Below are 20,593 nucleotides of genomic sequence, written 5' to 3'. Positions count from 1 at the left end.
CTTAGGCTGCCTCAAATAGGTTTTAACGATAGAATATGATGCAAGAGTTCCAAAATCTGTTGATGATAAGGCAGTTAGCTGTTTTGTCACTTTACACATACTTTCCCATGACACAGCCATCATTAAAGGACAGATGCCATTAAACTTAGATTTCTTTGCGCTCACCTCGCTGATTCTGATTCCTGTCTTGTTCTTTGGTTATTGAGAGCAAGTATGTGTAATGCAAAGACTAGCAAACCAGCTGCGGTCACTTGTATTTCTCATTCTCTGGTAAGAAAGAAGCAAAGCCTTGCATTGATGTTTTCTTTGAGGAAATATGTTTTTCTTTGCGGTTTCTGATAAGCTGCCACATTGATGTTTTGCATCAGCGTTAGTGACTTCGCTGATCAAACTAATTTCTACAGAAGTTTTTGTTACTCTTGGTGTGATCATAAAAATGAACCTACTGCATCTGTATTAAAATACTTGTATCTTCTAGTTCCTGTTTACCAGCCTCAGTTTCCTCCATAGGCTTTCTTTTAATATAATAAATCTTGCTGGAAATATTTCAATTAGAATAGAAACCAGAAAACAGTGAGCTTCTAAATTCACCAAGGTCTAATGTAATCTGGTGTGTGGCAAACTGGGTAGACAGTGTGTTTGTAGAAGAAAAGCTGTGTCATAAAACTGTAATTTGCCAGTTGCAGTTGACTTGCCATTGCATAGTATTAAGTAAATAACATATTTAAGAAAGATAATTATGGGAAATATGTCACATTAATTAGCTTTTATGTACAAGGCTAATTTGTAAAGCTTTTCTACTAAACAAGGATTTACTTTCGGTATGAAGGAGGGATTTTTGTTTCTGTGTTTGATTTCATTTTTGACAGATACTTATCTAGGGGAGTTTCCCTTTAGGAAAATAAATTGCGTAGATCAGCACATATGACGTGTATCTTTTTCTAAAATGTTAATTTATCTCTAATGATTGTTTAACTCCATTCTGTTTAATTATCATGGTATTCACAATCCAGGTAGTGTGGCAGTTCTTCCTGATGATTAATGTGGCTACACTGCCTTTTTTAAGTAAACTGTTTTAATTTTTTCTGGTTTCTAATAGTTCATACTGCAAAACAGATGTAAATATGAGTGTACAGTAGGCAAAAGAACGATCTTGTGCCATTTTCTGAAGGTTTCCAAGAGGAAAATCCCACAGGCATAGATTCTGGAGGGGATAATGCCGGTGTTCATTCAAACCAGAATAATACAGAGTAATAATACAGGTGACTCATAGATATTAACTGACAAGGAAACTTTTTAAGTGGCAAAGTAATCTGTCATCCATCATGAAAATAAGGCAAACATTATAATTTGAAGTCTTAAGGGAATAATTATGCCATGCTGAACTCACGAACTCTGTCTCTGAAATGTCTTCTGTTGGGCCCAGTACCATAAAGGGCTGAGCTGCTTTAGCTTCCATTGATTTTAGCCAGAATTGATGGTACTCAGACACCAATTGCATTTCCTTCCACAGCAACAGAAGATAGATCATGGGTCAGGTTTGTGCTCCTTTATTGCATTGCATTGAATAGCACCCTTCAGAAATGTGAGGTTTTGTTGTTTTTTTCCTGAAATCAGTGTGGAATGGCTTACTTAACCATCAATTGATGAGAAACTAGTCCTTTCCTTTTAAAGCTGCCGTATAAATAATCTGAAAATTGTCAGATGCTTTTTACTTCCTCACAGAAGTGCTTTTCTGTAGTTCTCTTCAGGGCTTTTGTTTGTTTGTTCTTTAAAACCTGCAATCACCTTATAAGCAAAGTGATACTGGTCTTTATTGCTTTTGGCAGTGTAATCAAAGTGTTTTCTATCTGTATATGTGGTTATGTTCTGCTCTGTACAGGAATGTTTTGCAGCAGTTTGTTGGTTCCTCTGCAATGAAGTGGCAGCTGCCTGTGCTTGGCATACCTGTATTTGATCAGAAGCTGAAGGGTTTTACAGGGGTCTGTCATCCGAGCCTTGCATCTTCTCTGACGTGTATTCTTACTTTTTAGCAGTAATATAATTGGCCTTTCTGATTTTTCAGTTCTAAGCTATATGTTAATGATAAAATGTATGGTTTTAGGATGATTGCAAGATGACTGCCTACTAATTAGGGTAAAGATTTTGAAATATACTCTGCTCTAGATCTTAGCAGACAACTGTGTCTTAAACAAGTGTGTGAGAAGAAGAAAAGCAATCCGGAAAAAGCAGCTCTTATAGTTAGTAGCATTTTCTCCCCTTTTTCTGTCCATTGAGTCTGTCTGAAAGTGGGTGTTTTAACATACAGCCATTTCTCGTTAACATGTGTGTGTTTATTTTAGCATGATGGTGTTGTTGTTTCATCTCCCACTCTGACACAGCATGTTTCATCTGTATATGGTTTCTACTGTATGAGACATTTAAAATGGCTCAGTGAAGAAATGGATTCTTGTCACTTAAACATTCACTCTCCAGATCTGTGGAAACTTGGTCGTTTTAACAGTATTTTAAATTCTGTTTGCTAGCACACTGACTATAAAAATTGAGAGTGATATAATGTCAAGAATTTAAAGGTACCGCAGTTGTACCTGTAATAATTTGTGTTAATCATGTTTTAATTTAGTCATTTTTGACATACTTGTATTTACAAATTAAACCACTATTATGGTTCTCCTTTGTTTGCATGATATGATTTTATTTTATATTTTTTTTTCCACTCACCAGATGTTTTCAACACTTTGCTTCCCACTACTGTCATCCCCTCCCTTACCACTGCAACAGTCACAACCACTGTAGCCTTAACAGCCAGCACAACCACATCGGCAACAGCCATCAGCACCAGAGGTACAGTATGCTTCTTTGTTATGGCCTGAAAAGCACATTATAAATAGGAAATTATAGGTTTGGTTTTTAAAAATAATAGAAATCACTAAAGAAAGAGTTCAAACATTTTAGTTCAAAATAAATTTAATAGAATTATCCATGTGATGGCTCATGGTGAAGGAAACTTACTTATGACCTTGAATACTTAATTGCATTAGCTGTATCTATGTGAACTTTGACAGGATGCTTAAATTATTTGTATACATTTGCATTTAATTTTTTTAAGGTTAGTAAATTAACTTGAATGTAAAATGCAAGCAAGCTATTTTTAAATAAACATGACCTTTTAAGACTGGTTATTTTGGGTGCTAATGTTTAAAACAAGATAAGTGTCTTTGCATTGGAAGTACTGTTGATGCAATCCTGCTTGGTAACAAAGAGGCATCATATTTTATAATCTTTTTCATTCTTAGAATTAAAGGTGTTCCTAACATAGGTTGTTGTTTTGTGGTGGCTTTTTTCTATTTTTTTAAACAGTTATAGTATTGCTTTCCTTTGTTATTAGTGAAAGCTTAATTTTATGGTTATATTCAGTGACTCATCAGAAACTGTTCAACAGTGAAGATGTGTCTGCAGGAATTCACAGGTTATCATCTTGGGGTTAAGGAATAGTTAATATATCTCTCACATTATGTGAAATGGCAGACAGTTCCTGTGTGATCTGTAGATGGTTTTCATTGTGCAAGGAAAGAGGAAATAATATTCACTTAATACAGTGCCATATTCACATGATGAGTTACAACTATCCCAAGGAAGTTAAACCAGCATTTTGAAATCTTTTCTTTCTGGAATCATTGTTATGAGGCAGTTGCAGTGACCAACCTAACTTGCAAGAATAAGATCCACGTGTATAAAAGTTGTGATGATATCTGATTACCCAGTTCCTAGCTCCACAGATTATTTGTAGAAGATATCTTAGTGAAAAGTAAAAGGGAAAATAATGATATAATAGACCTTTCTCTTCGGGAAAATAAAAATAAAAAATAGACCATGGAAAACAGCCAAGAGCTCCAAGGGCTAACTAACAGTAAGAGGAACGGTTTTGAAGAAGGAACTAAATGACCGAGATCATATCTTTAGAGAGAGTGCTTTGAGTCAAGCAGCAGAAGCTTCCCAGCTTTCTGGGAGCTTGTATTCTGGAAGGACAAAGTGCTCGGTGTTCCATGTTGGTGTTTGTTGTCCTTGATTGTTCCGTTCTGTGATCATGTCATGTGATCATAACTAACCTATATCTGTGATATGCTTGTACATTTTGTGTACTGGTGTGATTCAGGTATTCCTTTCCCTCATCGTTTTCAGTTAGGACCTCATTTTCCACTACTCTGAAGTGTTCATTTTCACCATATGCATGCCCTGCAATAAAAAGAAGAGATGGAAAAGAAGACACTCTTCTAGGCTCCTGCCCTAATATATGTTATAAAGCATGCAATTTAGTGCTACAGTAACAAAGAGATACTATATAAGAGAAATTGAAAGAATTAGGAAATCAGAAGATTGTGATTAATCACTAAAAAATCAAAAATTCTCTTAGAAATAGAATGCAGCAAAATGACTGAGAAGATGAGATTGTTTCAAACTCAAGGAACTGATAGATAAAATATCTTGGTCAGATAATCTGAGGGACAGAGGGTTTTAAGAAAGCCGTTTCTTGAATAGCTTGTATTTGAAAGGAAGTTTGAAATTGTTTTGAGAGTTATTTCCAGATTCAATCAGGCAAATAAATCCTCTGAATTAATGGAAACAACGCTGAGTGGGGAAAACTTTTAAATGTAGAGGAGGTAGTGGTACTGTGTAGACATCTAAGTTCTAGATTTACCTTCATCTGACTTGATATCTTTAAAAATGCTTTATGCTAATGACAGAGGGAAATGGACAAGATGGTCTCCTTAGGTCTTGTCAACCCCCAATTGTTGGACTCATAAATAATGTTCACAAACCTGCAGCAAATGATGTGAGGATCAAATATTCAGTTGTATCTTTTTCTGACTGAACAAAAAGTGCCATGTAATTGTATTTTCCTGTGATGCTTCTGCTTCATATTCCAATAATAGTTCTGACTTGAAGGAATTCATAAAGGCATGAAGTTGGGAAGCTATTAACATACTTTCAACCTACAGAATTTTTTTTTTTTTTTTTTTTTTAATTATTTTGCTTCCAGGTAGGTTAGAAGTAGCATTTCTCTATAACTTAATTTCTTATTTCTTGTTTGATCATACCTTAAAGAAACAGAAGTTTCAATCTTACGATTGCAACATACAGATTAAATGGATTTCTAACATCTGAGATATCTTTCAACTGGACTTCCAATAGCTGATACAATGGACTTCCAATAGCTGATACAATGTTCTCACTGAGTGGGTTTTGTTATTACTATTCTAAAATTATTACTGGATACTTACAAATCACCTCAGGTAAATTTCTCAGGACATTCCTATGTTCTGTAAAGCTCTTACACAGTCTACCTTGTAGGTATCTTAAATCTAGTCACAAGAAATGCCATTACAGAAATATACTGTAGGATATAAGGATCCCAGAGAGCCTTTAAATCTAAAGCATTTTACTTTATGATGATTGTGCCTTCTCATTACCAAAAGCCTGAATTAATGGGAAAAAAAGTCCAAACCGTCATCAGTTATTTCTGGAACTGTGTGACCCATCTCTTTCTTAATTTGCATGGAGTTTAGTGAACAGCATGAGAAAAAGTTACTGATCCAGTTAGATAATAGCATGATAATTCATAAACATCTCCTTTAGTCAAACTTTTCACTTTCTCAGACAAACGTATACTTGCTTTTATGTTCAGTCCTTCAGGAATTAATTATTCTTTTACTGGTACATTACCTACAAGCTCAAAAGTCTAAACATAATTTGATGTCACAGAAGAGTATTGTCTTTTATATATTTGTCAAGGGTATCTTAAAGACTAATAACCATGCTGAGGAGCGCACAACAAAATCAGAATAAAATGCATTAGAAGAAACAATTTAGGGGTCAAAAGAAGCATTGTTCAGGTAGTCTCCTTTTTATCAGGTTTATGTAACATTAAAGCCCTGTGTGGATCCATACTACTGTTCTGTTTTTATTAATGGGAAGAGGAGAAGACTGGGGATTTTCTCTTAGTAGTGGTAAGAGGGATCCCTCTCCGGTGGAAATCCTTTATTAATAAAAGTTAATCTAGATGGTTCTGTGCCAATCCTTCAAAGTCCTATGGATAAACAGAGAGTATAGTTAACAGTATAGAAGTCACCATAATGACTCTTCATGCTTCTGGGTTCTCAGAATATAAAAGCATAAAAGCTTGTGCTCTCTTTCTTTAGACACACAAATGTACACAAAACCCTCTCATAGGCTTGGCATTAGGTTAATCATTCCCCTCTTCCCCAATATTTTTTTTTCATTTAAATCTCTTTCCTGGCAAGAAAATAAAATGTCAGAAGTTATAAAACTTGGTAATTTTGACTTATTGAACATTGAAATCTCACAACTCTCCACTGTTCCTCCCCCCTTACATACACTAATAGGTGTAAAAGTCACATTGCAAGAGCATTCCAAACTAGATAGATCTATTCAGTTCTGTTCCATGTATCTGAGTGAGTCAGTCTCAACTGACTCATTTCTGTGATGACTGTGCCAGAATGTTCACAGCTTTATATAGCCATCTCTAAAAACATCTCCAAAAACACTGCACATAACAGAGATATGAGGTTCCTCCCAGGCAGCTGCTCTACAAAGTCAGTTGATTTAATAGTCAGGTTGTTCACAAAGTCAATTAATATACATATTCATATATGTAAACTTATAAATAAATAAATAATCATTGTCAAATTACTGTTTTATTCTAATCTTCTTTGCTTTTACCATTTTGTTAAGAAAGCTTTCTTAAAGGATATATGGAGAACTAAATTTAGAAGAATAGTTAATTGTGGATTATTGAAAGATTTGAGAGTGTGATTTTTTTGATATACTACAATAAATTGAAAATGTGAATGTTTCCATTTAATATGTAAATGACAACAATCCTAGCAAAGAAATTACTTCTTTTTTTTTTGTCCCATTTCTGTAGTCTTCATGAGAGAAAAGAAGGGAAAGGACCCAATTAGTTGTTTCATTATAGACAGTTAAAATGCATGAATTATTTGGACAGTACTTATATTCCCCAGTTCTTTTCATATCAAAAGAATGTTAAGCATTACCAGTTTTTGCTTGTGACTTAATTTTTCTTTCACATAATCTGATTAAGATACATAGGGCACTCCAAAAGTAGTGACCTGTGACCTCTGTTTATTTCCATGGAAACAACAGCATTACTAAAGCACAATATTGCTATTGGATGGAGCAAATTCTCAGCTACAAAACGCTGTTTCTCAACATTGTCACCACCATTAGCAGACTTGTGAAGATGAGCTGATTAAAATGCTCTTAATTTCATGGTGTGACAGCTGTGCATGGTCTTCTGGAACGTGGATTATATTTCACGTCTCTGTTGCCACTCTGAAATGCACCACCCACCCCTCATTGTGTTCACTCCTCATTGGTCTCCATAAACATTCAGCAATCATCAATGAATGTCAGTGGGTTCCATTCTTTCTTTATGGAGGAATTCAGTGACATACCTTTGTTTCATACACACTTCTATCTTAGAAGCCCCTTTGTTAGAATACTCCTCTGCTGCCACCCATTGCACAGCAACAAAATATAGCTGAATATTGGTCAAAGGGTTCAACTTCTACTGTCATACCATCAATATCTGCCTCTGATATGCTCTGCCAGAGTTATGAAATAGGAAGCATTACTTTCAGAGCAGCCATCATAGCTTGGTGCTGTGCAATACAAAGAAACAGCAAAGCAAGAAAAAGATACAGAAGGGACCAAAGATATGTGGCAGACAAGGAGGCAAGAATAGAGTTATATCTTAGTTATAGGTGTTTACAATTATTTGCGTTCAATTCTGATAGTAAATAAAATTGTTGTATGATGTTAAACACAGTTTTGTATGACAGCATGCTAAAAGCTTGTTGCTTTGTTCACTACTTTGTAGCTGTAGGAGCATCATAAAAACTAATTTGCGCCTGTTTTTACAAACAAAATTACAACTTTTTTTTTTTTTTGTATTGTTTGTTTGTTTTTGTTTTCCTTTCTCTTATAATAATCTTTTACTGATTTATGCAACTTCTGGACTCCCCAGTTGACCAAACAATTTGACATTCAAAGCAAGACTCTAGATAGTTCTTTAGACTTTCTCCCTATCAGACATTCTAGCCTTTACCTCTCTCCTTTTGCAAGAATTTCTATATCTTGATGTTATAATGACTTCTTTCATTGAATCATTTTTTCATTCTGCTTGTAACCCCGCTGTTTAGAAGGTTTTCATTTAGACCACATGGAAGCCCAAACTTATTTTATTAGCCTCTTTATCTAGGTTTTCAAACATTCAGTGCTGTCTCTGGTCAGAACTAGTATTTCTTACCCAGAAGAAACATCAACAGGTTACAAATCAGTATCTGGGAAGCCTTCCCTAACAAGTATCTCCAACCAAATGGTAGAGTGACCAGGAATAGAAAGTGCCTCTCCATTCCTTGATGTTTCTATGGTCAAAGTGAAGTAGACTGGGGAGAAATTGTGCCTAGTTTCCCAAGGTCCACCACTAGCTAGCAAGTGTGGATGGAAGGTGCAGCATCATAACGGTGTCTGCCTCCTTTTCCTTTTTCCTTTTTATTTTTTTTATTTTTATTTTTTTATTTTTTTATTTTTCTTCTTTTCCTTGTCCTCTGCTAGCAAGTGTTCTGATACTGGAAGGAAGACTCCACAGCTGTGTTTGTGTACAGTCTCAACTCATCAGCAAACATTTGGCTCTTTGGCTGAATTGTAGGCTTTGGTGCAACAGGAAGGAGAAACCCTGGAGAAACCCAATGCAGATACCTAATGTACATAGAGAGCGAGAGGACAAAATCTGAGATAAGTTGATTTAAATTATTAAGATAAGTTATGATTTAGCTATTGTTATACTGATGGCTAGCTAAACTCCACCACACTGCTCTCTATTCTCGTAAGAGCAAAGGGAGAAAATATGCTGAAAAAAAAGGCTAGTGGGTTGAGGTAAGGACAAGGGTCATCTTTCACCACTTGCTGCTGTGAGCAAAATAAGACTTAGCATAGAGAAATCAATGTAATTTGTTGTCTGTTGCTAGTAACAGACTTGAGCAGTGAGAACTAAAAGCAAACAGAAAGCACCCCATCCACTCCCTTCTACCTCTTCTCCCCATGTGGCACAGGGGAACAGGGAGCAAGGGCTGTGATCAGTCCATATAAAGCTTCCTTTCTTTTGCCCCTTCACTGTCATTCCCAGTACCTGCAATGTGGATTCCATCCTTCCTGAACTGATCCTGTGTGAGTTTCCCACAAGATGCAGTTCTTCAAGCTCTGTTCCAGTATGGCTCCACATGTCCCCACAGTTGGCAGCTCTCCGAGTCCTCCTACACCACCATGGACATGGTGTACATACCTTTCATGGGTACGTGCTCACATGTGTGATGATCTTTGACCAAACACATGATAGCTTCAAGCCAGAGGCTGGACTTTGGATGCTGTTGCATCTGAAGAAGATTTTTTTTTTTTTTTTTTTTTTTTTTTGTGGCTTACAGCAGATAGGAAAATGGGGTAGTAAGTAGTCTCAGATTGCAGCTGTGAATGGTAGTACAGTTTTGTTCAGTGTGAATTAAAATGTGAACCCCCACTAAAAAAATGGAAATATTATAATATAATGATTATATTGTGGGCAGACCAAAATCAAAACCAAATGTTTCTGTGTAGAAGTCCCATTTCTCAAACAATGTTAAAATAGGCTTTATAATTGTTATATCAATCAAAGAGCAATCATCTGGTCAATGCACATTGCACTAAAGGAGCCTGGCCACAAATGAAAATTCTGTCAACATGAATCCACATGATGTTAGTTTCCTCATTTGCCATGAAATATATGAGTTGTTCAATTTTTGTCATAGAGAAACTAAAGCAAAAACATCTGGAATTTAGGAAGTTGCAATTTTCTCTACCTAACAGCATGATAAAAGATGAAAATTGATGTCATTGTTACTTGGTCATATTATTCCCAAAGTGAGACTGTTGCATTCTAGCACAAATAAAGAGATTTCTTACTGTTGACAGTTTGCAGTGTAAATGAACATTATAAACATGAGACATAAATTACAAAATGGGCACAGCGAAGATGTGAGAGAAAGGAAATATCATAATATTATGTATTAGGAACCTGTTCTTTGTGTCTGGAACAAATATTTCTAGTGCTAACAAATTCATCCAGCTGTCAGCTTGCAGTAATGAAGTATGCAACTTAAAAAGTACGTCGTGATTTCCAGCCTTGATGGATTATCACTTAACCCAAAATGCAACAGTGTACAGATAAGTATCACAATTGGTTGATGGTCTGATAAAGATTCCATTATATAGCTGAGCTCCTAAGAGGCTTCAGCAATGCGTCAGAAATTTAAACATTCCCAACCTGAGCTCTGATCGTGCTGCTTTTTTTTCCTACCGCATATGAATTATGCAGTCTGACAGTCTCTATTGTAAGCTAACAGTGCTAGAGATTTTCCAAATTAAGAGTCTCTTCTATTGGAAGGATGCTCACTTTCTGCAAAGAAAATCTTTGGCTCAGAATTCATCCTGAGCTTTCACATTAGGTGCTATCAATTGCATGTTGTTGGCACTCCTGCCCAGCCTCCGTGTGTAGCAAGGAGGCACAGGCCTCTCAAAAAGATGAATGTAAAAGGGTGAAGGCATCAATACCAGACCTCAGCATAAAGTGTAACATTAAAAACCATATATACTGAGGACTGCAGACTTTTCATTTCAGCTCTAAATGAGAATTGATCTCAGTTGTAACTTCCTACTCTTTATGAATGTGTAGTCATTTTCAGCAGTCAGATGTAAATGAGGCACAAAAAGCTACAATATTTGTCCTAACATCATACTCCAGCAATGCTGGTTAAGTTTCCATACTCCAGTAATCTTGTTACTTCCAAAATAGTTTATTTGTAGATATTTTTGCCTCATACCTGCTGCTTTAAGAGCCAGAATTCCATTGATTACAAGAGAATTTTGGCATCAAGTATTTACAGCTCTACAAGCAGTTTGGCTTGCAAATTGATTAATTGAGTTTATCCTGCCTAGTTGACAGGTGGTTGTGAGGTTTGGAGCAAATCTCTGAGTAATTTTTTCAACAGGAGCCTTTCTTGTTTGTAGCACCTCTCCTGATTTCAGCTGTGACTGAGCTGATTTTGTTCACAGTGGCTGGTACGATGCTATGTTTTGGCTGTAGGAAAAAAACTATGTTGATAACACACTGATGTTTTAGTTGTTGCTGAGCAGTGCTGTACAAAGCCAAGGACATTTTAGTTTCTCAGCTTCTCTGTGCTGACAGCTAGGGGCTGAGGGGTGGGCATAAGGAGTTGGCAGGGGAACATAACTTGGACAGCTGACCTAAACTGGACAAAAGGATATTCCATACTGTATGACATCATGCAAAGGAACTTGAAAATGGTGAAGAGTTGGCTGGTCAGGCAACCACTTCTTGGAGACTGTCTGATTATCGGTTGGTGGGTGGTGTGCTATTGCTTTGTCCATCACTTATTTTGTGTATATATGTATTATTATTATAACTATTATCCTTTTTTTCCTCTTTTTTTTTTTTTTTTTTTTTTTTTTTTTTTTTTTTTTTATCGCAACCTACAAGTCCTACTTTGTTTTTTTTCCTAATTCTCTCCCCCATCCCACTGGGAGGTGGATGAGCAAGCAAATGACTGTGTGGTGCTTAATTACCTGATAGATTAAACCTCAACAGTACCTAACATACACAGAGTCTCATTAATATTCCGTGAGACTGTATGCACTTTAATAAGTTATTCATAGATTAAGGTCTGTGATCTGCTAGGTCCAGAGGGAGCCACTAGGTCAGTCAACCTAAAACCCTGTATAGTTTCCACTCATATAGGTTTATAATGGGGATCAGAAACCTTTATTTTGTTTAAGAATGTTCACCAGAACATATCTAGAATTAATTTAAGACCAAAAAAAAAAATAAAAATACACAGAATCCACATTTTCCCTTGATGTTTCTTTTCAGCAGTTAGCTATCCTCATTGTTACAAAATGGATTGTTGTTTCTCACTTAAATTTCTCTGATGTTAACAGCCGTGCACTGGTTCTTGTTAAACCTTTCTTCAGAAAAAAAGAAAAAAGAAAAAAGAAGGACTCAGAAGTGAATGTTTATTGTAAATTAAACTCTCCAAATGTATTTCAAATTTTATTCAAAAGAATTGACTCCATGGTCTTTACAGTCTTCTTAAGACTTCTGGTTGATTTGGTTTGCTGTAAAGGCATCTACATAGTCTAGTGTACCTTCAGTGATGATTTTTAAGGGAAATGTACTACGTTCATTTTAACAGGGAGAAAGATTAGGCAAATAGTTTTTGTTGAATATGTTTTGTTGTTGCTGTATTTATGTCAAAGCACAGGTCTAACATAATTTCAGATTTCTTTTTTCTTAAGGAGAGATTTCCATGGTGTGTAAAAATAATGATAGCAGACATAGAGGTCTTTTTTTCTGAAGTTACTGAGTAAGGCAGATTTTGGTGAGTTCTGTGCTGTGAGGATACGTGATGAAATGCTTAATGGGTAAAAGCAGAATTATACAACTGGGCATCATTGCAGTTAACAGGAAGGGCAACTAAAGCAACTGTTCCAGGGTCGTGTGGAATGTTAAAAAAGACTGAAGCAGTGCTGACGAGGTGTAAAAATAAGGAAAGAAAAAGGGAGAAAAATGCTTCTAGTTTCAGATTTATTGCCAACACCTTTAATAAAAAATGCACGTCTTTTTTACTAACCAGTGAACTAAAGTCATCAACTGTGCCTTTGAAGCTGAAAAGATTACTCTCTGCCCTTGCTTTCTCTGACACACCACTTGAAACACAGTTAATAACTTCCAATGTGAGCTTCACAAAATACAGAATTGATACTAATTATATTAAGTTTGTTGGATGAAAAATGACCTTGGTAAAACTGGAAGCTCCAGCGTTCCCCAGAACAATAAAATAAAAATGAAATCCACACAAAGTGACTTTGGAGATGATTTAATCTGACCTATTAATTTTTGCCTATAAAGTTATGTCAGAATGTGTTCCTTGGTTTTCTTAGATCTAAAAATGGATTTATGTGCCCATAATAAATATTATGCTTTACCTGACTTCTAAACTATCAACATAAAAGCATATACAAAGTGAGATTATTCAGACAATGAAGATAAAAAAGGAATCTTAAAGATAATGTTAAAGCATTTTTCAGAGCAGCAAAATTAAATGTCTAACAACCCTCTTTCTTGTGGCATTAGAGATTTTGGATGTTAGTTATGTGTCAACTTTGGAAACTGCACCATGGTCAAAACTGAGTACAGTGGCCATCACTGAGGCTGAGTTGGGTGTATGATGTCTACAAGTACATACAATACCAAAATGACTGAGTAGCAGCACACCAGAGATATGTTTTCAGGACAGAATGCTAAACGTATTGCATATTTCCAGGCACCTTGTGAAAAAACTGAAGGGCAAGGTTTGCTGCAAGGCTGCTGGAGCTGGTAGTGGTGCATGACTTTTATCTATTCTGTGCTTGAGACAGTAGATTTAGAATATATTTCCTTGTTACAATTGAGAGAGAAAGAGAGATTAGAAATATGTAGAGAATATTGCTATAGTTCTACTACTTTAAGACAAAAGTCTTTAGAGACTAGTATTTTCCTGCACTGCATCTGTCACACGGAGTGCAGAAAAGCTGAGTCAACAAAATTAAAACAAAAAAAAAAGGTTTGTTTGTTTGTTTTGTTTTGTTTTGTTTTTTAATTGAACAATGTTTTGAAAGATTAGTTTAAAACACTTATTCAGGAAAGAAGCAGAAGGGAAGTCTGGTTTGAAGTGTAGAGTATCATAAATGGCCTAATCACAGTTTATTTCTTTTCACAGTTCATTTTTTTCCTCATAAAAATTGAGAAAGAGGGAATTACAAATTCATCTACTCTGAGAAATACAAGGTAGAAAGCCTTATTCAGTAACACTTGACTCACTGTTTGGCTGAGTATAAAAGACTGAATGGGAAAGCACAAATGGAAGTGACTAAAAAATGAAATTCAGAACCAACATGAGGAAGTACTTTTCGCTCAAAGAGAAATACAATTTTTCAATAGCCTACTGAGCCAAGTTTGGAATTGGAGGCACTGGGGTCATTAAAGAAAAAGGGAGATACTATTCTGGAGGAACTGTGTTAACCAAGATGACTTGCAATGGATTGAATAGCCTTTTCCTTTTCCCTAAATTTATGTTCTTTTTGAAAAACTTTGATTACAAGTCATCCTGCTGTGATTTAGATAGTATGAATTTGAAAAGAATATATCAAATCCTTTCAATCAAGATGCTTGGATTTCTTTCCAGGCTGAATTCTTGCAAGCCTGTAATAGAAAACCCTCAGTCAAATTAAAAAAAAAAAAAAAAAAAAAAAAAAAAAAAAAAAGAGAAAGAGAGGGAAAGAAGGAAAGAAGGAAGAAATGGAACAACTTTTCATTTTTTCTTTTCTTTTTAAATTTCTGTGTGTAGTTTTTAGTAGAGACTGAAAAGAAATATTTCTAATGTTTACATTTGAATTTTAATCAATTACTGTGCCCAGTATGGGAACTGACTGTGTTCCTGGGCAGAATTGCATTCTTGGGAACATTTTCAGATTCTTTGACACAGTTCCTGCCATTAATCCTGGTCTTGTTTATCCATTACAGTACAGTTTTGGTAGTGTCCATGCTGAGATGCTTTTGCACATGGACACTAAAGTGCCAGATTGCGTTTAGGACAGTTGTGTGCTTTAAAAAGCAATAGAAGTTCTGGGTCGTTTGAGCTACTAAACATTACTTAATTCCAGAGTCCTATCCTTCCAGTCCATCTGTGAAGCATCCAGTATTTCCAGGCTTAGTAATGTTAAGAAGAAATTAGTCTTTAATTTCAACCAGGTTGGCTCCCTGCACTGTATGACCTCTTGCCAAGAAATCTGTGAGGGGACTGCCAATCCCTGTGAGACTTTTTTGTTATTCTTATCACATTATAGTATGACTGTGGGGAAATGTGCTGAGTGTTTTTTGTGTGATTGAAATGTATACCTTTTTCTTTTTTTTTTTCTTTCTTTTTTTTTTTTTTTTACTGCATTTAAGTATTGTCTGCTAGTTCTTATTGTATTGTTTATGTGGCAAAATTTGTTTCAAATAGTAGTTATGGCACTCAGGGATTTTAGTTTGGATTTTCCGTGCAGGAAGTACTTCTTTATATTTATTATGAAATGTGAGTGAAATGTAGGGTTTTCACATAATTCTGAATCTTTATCAACCAAGTAAAGCAGTGAGGAAAATAATTCATACACAAAAGAAATTTGCAAAAGAATGTGGTTGCTTTCAGCACTATAGTAAAATACATCAATTGTATGCAGTGCAAAGCATCTTGCTGTTTGGAGAATTTTCATTGTAAGGGAGAAATTAAGAACATCATGAAAATTCTCGGGTACAAAGCCTTTTATAGAAAATACTCAACAGTTCTGCATGCTAACAGAAAAAAAAAAAAATGTTTGTAATACAGGCAACACATATGTCAATGTAAAAGTCATTTTCAAGTTTGTCTTGTGATAAAAAGAAAAAAAAAAAAAAAGATGAACTGTTAAGCCATCTGTTCTGAAGACAGAACATAATGAGTAGGTTCTGAAGCTTTGGATGTTATTGCTGTTCAAATGCTTTAATGATTTTTTATGTATTTATTTTTAGTGTTTAAAATGTATTTGAGTTTGTTATAGAATGCAAAACCTGTTTGTTTGTGTCCCAGTTTCTAGTCTGCCTGAACAACTTATAAAACCCTAACATATCAAACCATTTCATGAAGAATTCTCTGAATTTATGGTGGATATATGGCAGCATTTGACCTTAGTGCTATATTCAAGCACACGCCTAAATCAATCCTTTTCTGTTCAGTGCATGAGCTAGTATGAGCTTTAAACATCATTATCCCCATCTCAGAAGGTGTTCAAGGCCAGGTTAGATGGGACTCTGGGCAACCTGATCTAATGCCTGATTTAGTGGTTGGTAGCCCACAGCAGGGGGTTGGACCTAGATGATCTTTGAGGTCCCTTCCAACCCATGCTTTTCTATTATTTTAGAATTCTTCGATTCTGTGATATAATATTGCATTCTTTTCCTTGGGGATCATCTGGTTAGGGCTGAGCAGATATCTTAAACCTTTCATCTCTTTTGACTTTATGGCTACAGAAGGGTGCTGTTAATCCTTCATGCTTTCACAGACTTAAGTGAAGAAATTAAGTAAACCTTTAATGACTGTTTAAAATCTGATGTCTAAAACTGAACATGTCTGTCTGTGGTCAAACAGATGGTTGAGGAAGGCAACAGGACAAACAAAGCTGGAGAACTGAGAAGAAATAAGAGGCTTCATATTTGTGAACATTTTCTGTGCATAATTACCTTTCCAAATTGAATGTTGATTATTTACACATGTCAATTCAGCCATACCTTTATCTACCAGACTTTGAGTATATATCATACATTTATTAATGTTGCTTTTATTATTGAATACCTGATTTTAGAAGGGAAGTAATTTGCTTGGTAAACTATTTCAGATATGCCTAGAACTGAGTTGCTCTTTTTGTTGAAAGTCTTAGAATTGGCATTAACTCATCCTTGAGGTTTATATCATAGTAGCCACAGCAGACTGTTGTTGATATTTAAATACCTGCTGTTCAGCTAAAACTCACAGAAAAAGATCAATGTTTTATGTTTAATATCATCTGTGAAAATCTAGGTTATCTTTACCTCCAAGTAAGTTGTAAGTTAAGTTATAACATCTTGATATTAGCAGAATATGATATTAAAAAAACCCTTAACAAACAACAGCAAAAACAACAAAACACCCCACAAATATTTAAGCACTAAAATCATAGGTTCCACATCTGTTTCTGGATTTCTTCTATATATATACAAATCTTATGTATGTGTATGGATATATATACATATATAGATAGATATTAAATGCTTCCATGCTTCCAAACAAGCTATTAATTCTCCTTATATGGGCTGAAGGCTGATCATTTATACTGTGTACAAATGACAACTATTAAAAATGGTGCAGTTGTTTTAGGCAAATTGCAATAATAACAGAATGCTAACTGTTCGCTTTCTAGTAAAGGGAGAAATGAAAACAGCAGTCAGATGTCATCATAGTTAATCACTGTCAGTTCAAAGCCTTGCAAAAATCAGCCTTATTAAGCCTGAAGCTGAACCAAAACTTCAGATCTTGGTCAAAAGTAATGTGAATGATTTATTTTGGTAGCGAACCTAGTAAATCACTTGGAATCAGAGGTAATTATCAGGAGAATTAATGTTTTTTCTTTTCTGCCAAAGCTTCAATTCTTTATTTATTTTTTTAATTATTTGACCATTTTCAATAATATGATTATTTTATTAATATTTTTTAAGAACTCAGTTTTATCCTCTGGTATTTCACTAGCATTAACTGCTGTCTTTGGATTGTAAGCATTTAGGTTTGGATGGACATAAAAATACAGAGGAAATAAAGAAATAAGAGTACGTAGCACCAGGGAAAAAGAAAAGAAAGAAAAAAGTTCTTTTTTTTTCGATTGTAGCAATAGATGCCGTAAAGTACATATTGACCACCAGCTATTTCAGGAAAGTGTACTCATCCCGTCTGTATTCTGCAGCTAGTCTTTCAGCAATCAGAAACAAAAGAATATATCAGCAGCAGAGGAGTGCTGCATTGGAAGCATTGCTTACATACTTAGTAGGTCAAAAGCATTGGAAAGAATAGGGCCTGCAGAAGCAGCAGCTTGTTATTCAGTCTAAACTTTGCAGGAGGTACATTTTTTCTTGCCTATTCTCAAGTCTTGAAAGTTTTTCTCAATTTTACATGGCATTAAATGTCCATTTCACTTTCACTGTAATGAAATTAGTTTGTGACTAAATCATCAGAGAGTGATGCATAGGTGTCTTTCTGTGAGCTGCTGCCATTTGTGTCGTCTGAACAAATGTCATTACTCTGGTTGTAGATGCTAGCCCAGTCCTGCATAGGCTTGCACATTTACTTAGAGCACTTAATGAACAATCCCACTGCAATCAGTGAAGATGTCTGAAGTCTTTCGTAGATCAGGACCATGCTTGACCTTAGGGAAAAACTCCGTTCTTTCAACTACATTTAAGAAAGTGTATTTGGCCAATTGTGGAGCAGGCACTGCAAAATATTCATCCCTGAACATTAAATTCACTTTATATTTATTCATTTTTCCAACTCATTCCTTACATACTGAGGCAAGTAGAATAAAAATTACGCTTTCTGGTATGTTTGCTTGTTTTCCTTAGCACTCAGTCTGTTCTATTGCAGATAAATAATTTTCCTGATAAGTTTACAGCATTTATATTGTTACTCACTTATCAAGCAGTTACTCTGTTTGCTTATTTTATGTAACACTTCACAACTTTGATAAGGTGCGAATTTTAAGATAAGACCCAATTTATGTCTGAAGTGTCCACAAAACCCACTTGAAAGTAAGAAAATGTAACAGGACTTCAAATCTGTGCTTGTTTTCAGAATATATATCTGAACATCTGCAGTAATATTTTAGATAATGCTAAATATTCGTGATACTAGGCAGCGACAGTAAAACTTCATTTTTATGTTAGAAATCTAAAATAAATTAAAAATATGTACTCATATGCTGAACAGTCCCCATTCCCATTTCATAGATCATTTATGTAGCAAAAGTACCTCACAAAAATACATGATTACCTGTCAATTCACAATAGCCTTTGAAACCACTATCCCATACTGATAGTTTCATCATTTTAAATGCAAGAGTATTTATAGAAATCTACCAGACATTACCCATATTTTTTTCTTCACATATAGAGGGGAAAATCACCTCTACCCCTCCAGCATATTAGTGCTTTTTTTTTTTTTTTTTTTTTTTTTTTTTTTTGCATGCAACTTGTAAAACAGCTTGAGAAATTTAAGGGGTGTGAATAGCACAAAAGACTTCGATTTGTTACACTTAGTGGTTCTGATTGTCCCACTCTACACTGCACTGGTGTGGCCTCACCTTGAGTATTGGGTACATTTTTGGGCAACGCTGTACAAAAATGAGATAGAACTATTACAGACCATCCAAAGGAGGGCTATGAAGGTGGGGCACGGCCTGGAGGGCAAGGTGTATAAGAAGCAACTGAGGTCCCCTAGTTTGTTCAGTGCACAGCAGAGGAGCTGAGGAGCAGAGGAGCCTGATGGTGGCTGCAGCTCCTCACAGGGAGCAGAGGGTCTCTGCTGATCTCTGCTCTCTATGATAGTGACAGGGCCTGAGGGAATGGCATGGATCTGTCAGGACAGGGGGCAGCTGGGGATTAAGGACAGGGTCTGCACCAGAGGGTGGTGGGCATGGAACGGCTGTCCGGGGCAGTGGGCACAGCCCCAAGTGCCTGAGTTCAGGAAGCAATTGGACACCACTCTCAGACATAGAGTTTGGATTTTGGGTGGTCCTATGTGGCACTGCGAGTCATTGCTTCATACTGGAGTATTCTATGATTCTGTGATTCTTCAGAGATTCTACTGGAGTACAAAAGTCAGAGTTTTCTTCAGTGCCATTGATGATGTCATTCGATGTGTTGTGCTCTTTGCTGTGCACTGTCTTCCACTTTTACTGGGAGGGAAAGGATGATTACTAAGCAGAGGGAGAAAGAGGAAGGGCAGGATGAGGCTTCTCCACCAGAAGGCTGATGTCAGCATGGGACTTCCAAGTATTTTAGAGATTTTGTGTAGTCATAATATGCTGTTGCAGAAAGATCTAATGAAAATACTTCAATAAATAAATGCAAGCACTCCTTATTCTAGAAAATCAACTCAAGTGTACAAACCTGTACAGTGCATGTAAGGTCCAAGTTAACTGGTGATGGTACTCCTTAAGGAGGTGTTGGAGGCATTGTAGCCAGTTCTTTGAAAACACATCCCGATTCAGTCACCATACCACAAGGCAAGTAGAATGTGGGCACATGAGGAGCAGTAGACAAACAGCAGTCATTGCTGATGTTGTATCATATCTTAAGTGGCCTTACATGGTTAATGCTGCGTCTCTGCATCTGACATACTGTGTGAAGTTCTGGTTATCTGCCATCAGAAAGATCTGATCAGAATGAAAAAGAGAAAGTGAGAAGGATGACTGCTGTTTGAAAATGGTTTCTCTGTTAGGAAAGATTAAACAGACTAGCAGTCTTCAGCTTGGAAATGAGATAGCTGGAAGGGGAGATGGTAGAGGTTCATAAATTAGAAATGACATGAGAAAAGTGAATGATGTGAATACAGTCACCAATGCAGAAAGTTTCTAGACCATGGACTCAGAAAATGGCTGGGTGAACAAGGGAACTTTATGTATTGCATTTTTCATCTGAATATAAAGGAAGCTTGGCTAGACAGTGTTGTTTTCTGATCTACTGCAGCCATTCCTATATTATAAGATCTTTCTGCACAGGAAAAAAAAATACAAACTTCACATTGTTCATCATTTAGGTGAACAAAAGCATACAAATTACAAACCATAGTTTTAATTATTT

The 20,593-nt window shown here is 35.8% G+C and overlaps 1 protein-coding gene across 3 annotated transcripts in view; it reads left to right on the top strand.

Moving 5' to 3' along the window:
• The window catches only part of CADM2 (cell adhesion molecule 2), a 640,564-nt gene that overhangs the window by 592,817 nt on the left and 27,154 nt on the right, over positions 1–20,593 (top strand). For 2 of the 3 annotated variants that reach the window (XM_072327211.1, XM_072327209.1), the window contains one exon: positions 2,725–2,844. The exons of the other annotated variant lie outside the window; for it this stretch is intronic. In XM_072327211.1, the coding sequence (XP_072183312.1) occupies positions 2,725–2,844 (120 nt within the window). The remainder of the gene's footprint in view (positions 1–2,724; positions 2,845–20,593) is intronic. 3 annotated transcript variants of the gene reach the window in all.

The sequence above is a fragment of the Excalfactoria chinensis genome, chromosome 1, assembly GCF_039878825.1.
Source record: "Excalfactoria chinensis isolate bCotChi1 chromosome 1, bCotChi1.hap2, whole genome shotgun sequence".
Classification (NCBI taxonomy): Eukaryota; Metazoa; Chordata; class Aves; order Galliformes; family Phasianidae; genus Excalfactoria; species Excalfactoria chinensis.
The sequence above is the reverse complement of the archived record's forward strand: the minus strand, read 5'-3'. Positions and strand labels throughout refer to the sequence as shown.